The sequence below is a fragment of the Anneissia japonica genome, unplaced genomic scaffold (assembly GCF_011630105.1).
Source record: "Anneissia japonica isolate Jap-2015-1 unplaced genomic scaffold, ASM1163010v1 scaffold288234_len121902_cov118, whole genome shotgun sequence".
Classification (NCBI taxonomy): domain Eukaryota; kingdom Metazoa; phylum Echinodermata; class Crinoidea; order Comatulida; family Comatulidae; genus Anneissia; species Anneissia japonica.
The window spans coordinates 44,246-53,849 of record NW_022744156.1 but is presented as its reverse complement, the minus strand read 5'-3'; the positions used below and the strand labels follow the sequence as shown (position 1 = coordinate 53,849).

Below are 9,604 nucleotides of genomic sequence, written 5' to 3'. Positions count from 1 at the left end.
TTTTGGGGTTTTTTTTTTTTTTTTTTTGCTTTTTTTTTCGCAACAATGCTCGTGTGATTATGAGTTTCCTACCTATCAGGGACAATACGGCCTGAGGCGGTAATGGAAAGCCTGCACATGACTGACGCTAAGCGTCTTAAACTGCGGTGGTGGACCTTTTCTATCATTCGACACTATTTCTACCCATCCTGTTATGCTCCTACTTTTGGAGTTCGAGGAGTTCGGCTTTACTCACCCGAACAAGAAACAAGTAAACATAAACTCCTTGGCGGTTTCATAGGTCATAAAAGTATAGTAACAGTATTGGAATAAGATAATATTTTTGAATATTAATCACAATATTTTTTTCTGATATTTGAGAGTCTTACTAATTGTATAGACGAAAAGCATATAAATAGGGCATAACTTGTTATTGAAATCAATAAATAATATAATGAGATATTATAAATAATAAAGAGATATTATTTATATAATAATGCTGTTCATTTTTCACATTGGACTAATGCACTGATATTATTTTACAACCCAAAAGATACATTTACCTGAATAAGATATCGTATATAGAAGATGGATCTTTCAATGGAACCAGTCTCACAGATATGCAAGTACACGTTCAATACTAATAGTTGTACGCTCTTATTAAAACTTTGCAAATACTAAAAAAATGTTTTTTGTCTTTAAAAAAAAAGATGTACGTGTTGTCTAACTAATGAAGAGTGTACCCTCACAATTATTTTTTTTTTTTTTTTAGATATATTCACGGAAATAATCTCCACAAAATCACAAGTGAAATGTTCAAAGTACACACTGAATCGCTTAAGTATATGTAAGTAAAGTGTAGGCAGGCCCTTTACAGTAAGTATCAAAACAATTTTACTGAGTTTCTCAAGTTAAGTAAGATTTTTTTTTCTTGCAGTTTTCTGTTTAATAATCCGATCGAAGACATAGACCAAGGCGCGTTCTCTCATCTGGCACCGAATTCAACAGTGTAAGCACAAATTATTAGCCTATTAGCATACATTAGCATTCACCAAATATCCACTTCACGTATTCATTATTCAATGTTGGTCCTGCATAGGCCTACTCAATACTGTATTTACACTTATAGGCATACATTTATGCTAAGAATAATATGTATTCATGCTAAGAATAATATGTATTGTAAAACCAAATAATGATACTTGTAAACAATACCGGTACGTATATGGTTGTTTCATACAGCACAAATCATCTGACACAACGTGTATAAGCTGTGCATTCGCCTGAATATGCAATTATATAGAAATTACGTGCAAATGAAATTGATAACATATAAATTAGTCCGGCAGCTTAGCAGATATGGATGTGGATATTACGGACAAAAGCACCAATTTTTTTTACATGTTTCTTATGGTCATAGCATTCAATTTTTGATAGGAACCGCCTCATCCAAGGTCATTATGGCGGCAATCTTGGATTTCAAAATGGCGGCCTAATAAAACCTATGTTTATATCTCCTGTCTAAAACTATTTTTATATGGTTAAGGAATACCATCATACCATTTTTGACCTGGTCAGATTGCCAAAAATAGGTCATTTAAGGTCATTCAAGGTCAAATATCGTATGGTATCTTAAAAATTACATAATTGTCATATTTTACATTAGAACCATACCCACACTCTCAGAATTAAAAATCTTTACTATGAACTACAATATTTCATTCGAAGTCATTCTGGCGGCCATCTTAAATTTCAAAATTACTGCTACGCAAATCCTATATTTATCACTATATCGGTTTTTAAACAATTTTAATGAGAATTATAGTAATTTAAAATTATATTTCATGGTCAGGGACTTATAACACTTGTGACATGGTCAGATGGTCATAAAAGGTCATTTAAGGTCATTCAATGTATATACCATACCATTACCATTTTTTACCTGGTCAGATTACCACAAATAGATCATTTAAGGTAATTCAAGGTCAAATATCGTATGGTATCTTAAAAATTACGTAACTCATGTTTTACATTAGAACATTTGAATCTTATCCATACTCTCAGAATTCTAATGTTTTACTATGAAATATATATATATATATATATAATATATATATAATATATATAATATATATATATATATATATATATATATTTTTTTTTATATTTATATATATATATATATAGTAATTATGTATGTACAATTTTCAGTGAGATAATATGCTTTAAATTAATTTGTATATACTTTTATTGTCATTAAACTCACTGTATATAATAATTTCTTTATATTATTAGATACACATATAATAAAGTATATTCCTATATACATGTATTTATAAACAAATAAAAATAAGCATTGCTTCAATCATTTACCTATTGACAGTGTTTATTTATATATATACATATATATACATATATATATATATATATTCAGTTGACATTATAATATATATATTTTATGATGTATTAACAATATTTAAATTAATTTTCAATTAGCTGACTATGAGAGCTGAACGTCTACAGGACATTTTATTTAGGCGCATATGTAATATAAAAACAAATAATAGAAAACAATATTAATTTATATACTTATTTAATTTAATAGACCAATGGGATAAACCCATTTTGTAAATAATAATATAAAATTTAAATGCAACAGAAGAGGAAAATCTGATCAGAATGAAAAGGAATCCTTGCCTCCACCAGGACTCAAACTCAGCACCTTTTTCTTAACGTGCGAAGGTCTTACCAACTCAACCACAGAGAACTGTGGTCGAGATACATATTTATATATTACAACATTATTATTATTCTATCTTTTAACTAGTATTGTATTTATGTACTGCTACACAGCAAAGTATTTTAATTTATATATAACATAGTCTGTATACTGATATACATATATACTATAGGTATTTCATTGATTTTGCCACTATTCTGATTATATAATAACAATCCGAGAAGATGTATTATTATGATGTCATACAATATTGATCTTAAATGACCTATTTATGACCATAACTATCTGACCATGTCACCACCTTTTTTTTATCTTTTGTGGGGGCAACCCACAATTTTTTATCCTTTTTAATTGAAATAAACACATACTGTACCACGGTATACAATAAGAAATATTATAAATACAAAATGTTATTCTAATTTCATAAAAGTAATGTCATCATAGTGTGAGCAAAATATTATTGCATATTCGATTATATTTATATATATATATATATATATATACTTATATACACATACATACTGTATATACATACATACACATATATACACACCTACACACCCCAACACACAATACATATATATATATATATATATATATATATATATATATATATATATATATATGTGAAACAGTGCCATATATATATATATATATATATATATATATATATATATATACATGTATATGAATATATTATACCATTCTTTTTGATATCAATTTATCATTTCAAATTAAATAGAACATCTGATATCATACTTTTTCAATGTATAATGGAATATAATAAATACAAATACATGTCACTACTTTTGATGTTATTCTTTCACTATGCAATACAGTAAACATATCTAAAAGAACAAAACATGTTTTACATGGTGGTCACCTTGAAATTTAATGTGGCTGCTAAATTACCTTGACCTAAAATGGCTGTCATAATGTCCTCTGTTGAAATAAATCCTATCAAAAATTGAATTTTTGTGAGTTTATGTATGATCTTGCTGTAAAAACACGACCACTTACAAACTATTAAGATATTCTACGTATTTAACAGAAAAATGAAATTGAATGACCTTAAATGACCATCTGACCATGTCACAAGTGCTATAAATCCTTGACCATCAAAATATAGTTTTAGACATCATAATTCGTATTGGAAGTCGTTTAAAAGCCGATATAATGATAAATATAGGTTTTGTCTGGCAGCCATTTTGAAATTCAAGATGGCCGCCAGAATGACCTCGAATGAAATATTGTAGTTCAGAGTAAAACTTTTGAATTCTGAAAGCCTGGGTATGATTCTAATGTAAAATTTGACAATTACGTAATTTTAAAGATACCATACAATATTTGACTTTGAATGACCTTAAATGACCCATTTGTGGCAATCTGAGCAGGTCAAAAATCATATGATGGTATTCTTCGATCATATAAATATACTCTTAGACATCAGAATTATAATTCAAACTGATTTAGAAGCGGAGATATAGATAAATATAGGTTTTATAAAGCTACCATTTTGAAATCTAAGATGGCCGCCATAATGACCTCGGATGAGGTGGTTCCTACCAAAAATTGAATGCTATGACCATAAGGAGCATGTAAAAAAATTGGTGCTTTTGTCCGGAACGTTCACATGAAGTCCAAATATGGTTCTAAGCTGCCGTACTAAATGACGGCATGCACTCTATTATTGTCCATTGTTTGTATTTTCATCATCATAGTCATGTCATCGTCATCATTTTTGTTAACAATTTTTATTAAATACGCGGTAGTAAAGATGCGGGTAAAGATGAGTAAATAATCTAATAGTTGAAATTGAAACAGTGGCGTTACGCTCGGGCGCTGACGTGGGGCGGAGCGCCAGGTCCCCCAGGTACGAGGGGCCCCGACATTGATAGTTAGAAAAAAAAAATCGAGAGCACAGATCTTTAACAAAGAGCTCGGCTCGAACTTAAAATGTTTGTTTAGATATTTTTTTTTTCTGATGTCTCTTTCATAATTACAGTATTACATAATTTTTCATTTATTTTTTTATGGCATCTCATGTATTCTTTAGTTGATAAATTATGATAATTGTTAGTAAAAAATCAAATATTTCTCTTGATCAGATCAAACAAGCTGCATCAATAGGAGCAAGAACGCACTGCCAGCTGCCACGCGTGCGGCTCATATTGGTGGGATAGGTTCGATCATGGACGGCAGAAATATGCATTCTGATGAAAACAAATGTGGATTATTTCTAACAAGTTTTCAGTTGTAAAAATACAATCCTAATAACAAACAGTGCATTTCTGAGTCTCTAGGGAAAAAACCTTCCGGGGATGCCCAGGAAATCCCCCATCCCCATTCTCTTGGCGTGGGGATTCCCCATCCCATTGGTGGGGATGTCCCACCCCAGGAGAAAGGTTTATAGAGCAAAAGTCTCATACAGTGGCGGTGCCAGCGTCTGGAAGCTGGGGGGAGGGAGAGCAAGTGAGGGGCAAGGTACGATTTGGGGGGGAGGGGGAGCCAAGGTGCCCACCGGAACAAACTAGGCGTGGTCGGGTGCTGATTAAAATGTTTCGAAAACGGTCCAGGGGCAAAGCCCCAAAAAAAATTTGACAATTTAGGGGTTTCAGAGGCTTATTTAATCGATTTTAGATAGTCTACTAATATGTAGAAAATTGATTTAATATTTTCCCCTACATATTATGATTTTTCTTCTTTTATGGGGGGTGGGGAAAAGCTGAGGGGGGAAAATTTTCTGGGTGAAAATTCCCCCCTTTCCCCCTCTCCCCGTTGCACTGTGACTGGTCTCGCGCCTCCAAATTTGTCGAACTTGGCATGCTCCCAATAACAGTAAGCGCCTGATATTATGATTTTTCTTCTTTTATGGGGGGTGGGGAAAAGCTGAGGGGGGAAAATTTTCTGGGTGAAAATTCCCCCCTTTCCCCCTCTCCCCGTTGCACTGTGACTGGTCTCGCGCCTCCAAATTTGTCGAACTTGGCATGCTCCCAATAACAGTAAGCACCTGGCCCCACAAACACAATGACGCCACTGAATTGAAAGTGCTGATTTTAGGTACAGGAATTGATGGGGTTAGGTGGGGGGGTCATATCATAGCAGCGTCATGGGCGGATTCGTACATACTATTATTCAATAATACTATGCTGTATGTGTGTTCGCAGTACAGAGGGTTCCGGTACCGAAATACTGAACTCTGTCTTTTAGGCTACAGTTAGCGATTCAACAAAGCTTTGTGTTTTTAGACGATATTAAACATATTTAAGCAGTTAATCTCCATTATTGCGGTTCATATTGTTCTTGGTTTACATACTTACTTACCTATTATAATTTATTAATTAGGTATTTGGACTGTGGAAATCTCAAATATATTCCATCGAAAATAGCAGAACACACAAACACGTACGTAACTTAAGTCTTTGAATTGATATGTTATCAAGAATAATTTCAGGGAGAAATACACTTATACATCCAGTAATATAGGTCTAACGCTGATAATATTTTTAGCTTTCAACCAAATTTGTCTATTTTAGGAATGGCTACACAATACAGCACCAGTGTAGCAGTGCACTGTAGTCGTCGTTGGTAGACATAGATACTGCTGAAATAATTATAGTTACTTACCAAGAACCTAATTTAAATGCTTCATTTCATGTAAGCATTTACATAATTATTTTTATTTATTCTTTTTAATTTTTCTTTTTTAGAAGTTGTGTCGGAGATAAAACAGTCCTCACTTTGAGTGCGAATTATGATTCAGTTAAATATTTATATGGTATGACGTGCTCAACTAGTGATAATAATACGACATGTCAACCCTGTAGTCCTGGTTCATACGGGAGACTTCAAGACTCAGGCTGTTATATTTGTCCAGCAGGTAAGCATGTCCAATTTAATTGAAATTATATAAAAACAATCATAAGAATAATAAAAAAATATTATTATTATTATTATTATTATTATTATTATTACTGTTATTATTACTATTATTATTATTATTATTATTATCAACACTTTTATCATTATGGTTATTGTTCTCGTCGCCGTTGTTGTCATCATTATCAACTCCATCATCATCATCATAATCATCATCATCATCATCATCTATCGATTCTATAATAAATTAAATTAATTTATTAATAATTAATCACATTTAGAACAACAATCCACCATGTGCTTGTTTTTGTATTGCAATAAACGTTTCAGCTTTACGGATAATCTTTAATTTTAATAATAATCATGATTAATTTTGAAAATGTTTATATAACAAAATAACAATTAAGTCTATATATACAATTTTCGGAATTGGAGAAAGCCAAACTGTCATCAAACTATCATCACTGTTACCACATTTGCATACTGTTTATGCCGGCCGTGATTATTTCAATCTACATTTAAACTCATAATATGAAGGCAATTTTCTTTTTTAAGTATAGGCCTACATGTGATATTTCCGGGAATCTCCGGAGAGGAGTTTTTTCAAAACATTATTATACATCTCTACGGAGCACCTAAAGGGAAATGGTTAGAAAAAATAATATATTATTTTGAGGGAACGAAATAATATTTCGAGGGAACTCAATCATTTCGAGGGAATGAAATAATATTTCGTTCTAACAAAATATTATTCCGAGGAAATTTATTTCGAGGGAACGAAATATTATTTCATTGTATTTTTACTTTCAAGACCAATAAAGTTCTGTATTCTGTATTCTGTGCAATCCACACCATCGTGGAATTTACGATATATAGTTTATCTTTATTACCGCCTTTACTTTGCACATGCTTCGTTCATGGAGGAAATAAAACAAAAATTGTTTTATTTCCTCCATGCTTCGTTTTACAATTAATTAGTCTGTGTTGATAATCTATCTTAGCATGGAGGAATTAAACTAATTCCTTCATGATCTTAGTCATTAGGTAATTTTATGAGAATAGTGTTGCACCACGTACGTGTAGTACGAAACTAAATTGTAATAAAATGCCTAATCAAACCTACTGTTGAACCTCTTATTTTTGTTTAATTCGCTCTGGTTTAATTACTATTGAGCACTCTGCTGATGATATTTTGAACACTGTATTTACCTTTCTTTAATTATTTATATATAATTTAGTGTATCTGCAGGTGGTATCTGAATCTGTTTATCCATGAAGCATATGTGGTCTAATGGTTATGACGCTCGCCTTCACAGCGAAAGGTCGCAGGTTCGAGTCCCACCAGAGCCATTTTATTACACAATTTCTTTATTCATTTATTTACAGGGCTACATTTGTTGAGAGCTCTGCTACATGATGTATTATTCTGTTCTTTATTCGAACACTGTATTAATCTTTGAGGGAACGAATACTATTTCGAGGGAACAAAATCATTTCGTTCCTTCAAAATAGTTTATTTTTTCCAACCATGTCCCTTTAGGGGCTCCGTACACCTCGTCCCCCATTTAATTAACTTTAAATCTGTAACTCTATCTGTTCCTGCAAAGCGGGATGGGAATAGGAATAGAAAAACACTCAGGTCATATTTAGGGGGTTAGGGACATACACACGCACCATACCATTATTGGATACTTATTTATCAGTATATATAATTATGGTGATTCTGTCAGGACCGGGATCAATAAACAACGTCCATGGCCTAGTGTAAGGTCACACACAGAGGCAGACACATGCGTTTCCATCTTCCATCTTGTACAGTATTATCAAACCTCATCTCCCTCTTTTCCCCAGAGGGCGCCCTTCATGTGGCTAACATCGCCACAGAACCCCTCCGCACACAAGCGAGTTCCACCGAGCGTTTAATCTCTCGACCAATAATCTTATCCAGATAGAATGAACAATAATTGATACTGTATAAACAACTTCATAATCATTTTAACATTATGAATAGTCACCATGAATAAAAATAATCAACAAAAGGCATAACAATAATACGTAATATACCCACATGCCAAAAATCAGCCCTTAGCGAATTTGGTCCTGCTGCCCGACCTATTCGGGTAATCGATCATCGAACCCCCTGTCACAAGTGACAGGTCTGGTGAAAGATTCGCTACTTACCTAAAATGTATTACCCGCTGCCGGCGGCCTGCGAAGGTCGCGTACTAGTGTATTGTAGTTAGGCCTAGGAAGGTTAGTGATATAGAGTGAGCAAGAGATATTTCGTTTACAATGGTCAGGCACGGCAAACGTAATGAATAAGCCTACAATCTAGGCTACAACAATTAATACTCTCTTAACATATCCCTACATTTTCAATAAAAAGAGTTATAATCGGGAGCGCATGTTTAGATGTGGTGTGATGTCAAAAAGTGCATTGGAACGAACAGAAGCAAATACTGAATTTCCCGCAAATATTTTTTACTGGGAATTGTTCTTCTTGTCTATACCACAGTATAATTAAAAAGAAAATACAAATTGTGTTCACACCTAAAAATCGGGAAAATTACGATGCATAACAAACAAAAATAATAAGATTGAACTGAAGTGCCTACCCTGGCATTTCAAGACCGAACCATTGTGTGCCCGGTGAAGCTTATTATAATAGTATTTTAACATGTGTATTATAACGGTTAGTGCACGTGTTTATGAATATTAATATAATATTTAAACATGTTTATTATAACGGTTAATACACATGTTTAAATGTGGTAATGTTTAGGCACGTGTATTTATAGTTATAATACAAAATGAATACCCTGCCGCAAAATGGACGGTTCTAAATCGCCCACGACTCAAGCACATGGGCTTCTCGTTCGTTCGTGACGTTGTGCACTGACCGTGAGAGCGAGTAATCGTCTGTAGATCGTATGCAACGAAGATACAGAATATCAGTTATAAAATCAATTTAGCATTTGATTTTAATACATGACGAGTTATTCTCTG

The 9,604-nt window shown here is 32.8% G+C and overlaps 1 protein-coding gene across 1 annotated transcript in view; it reads left to right on the top strand.

The window, feature by feature from the left end:
- The window catches only part of LOC117119574, a 40,773-nt gene that overhangs the window by 2,269 nt on the left and 28,900 nt on the right, over nt 1-9,604 (top strand). The window contains exons 2-6 of the mRNA XM_033264402.1: nt 533-601; nt 752-826; nt 917-988; nt 6,065-6,124; nt 6,430-6,599. Of these exons, the coding sequence (XP_033120293.1) occupies nt 533-601; nt 752-826; nt 917-988; nt 6,065-6,124; nt 6,430-6,599 (446 nt within the window). The remainder of the gene's footprint in view (nt 1-532; nt 602-751; nt 827-916; nt 989-6,064; nt 6,125-6,429; nt 6,600-9,604) is intronic.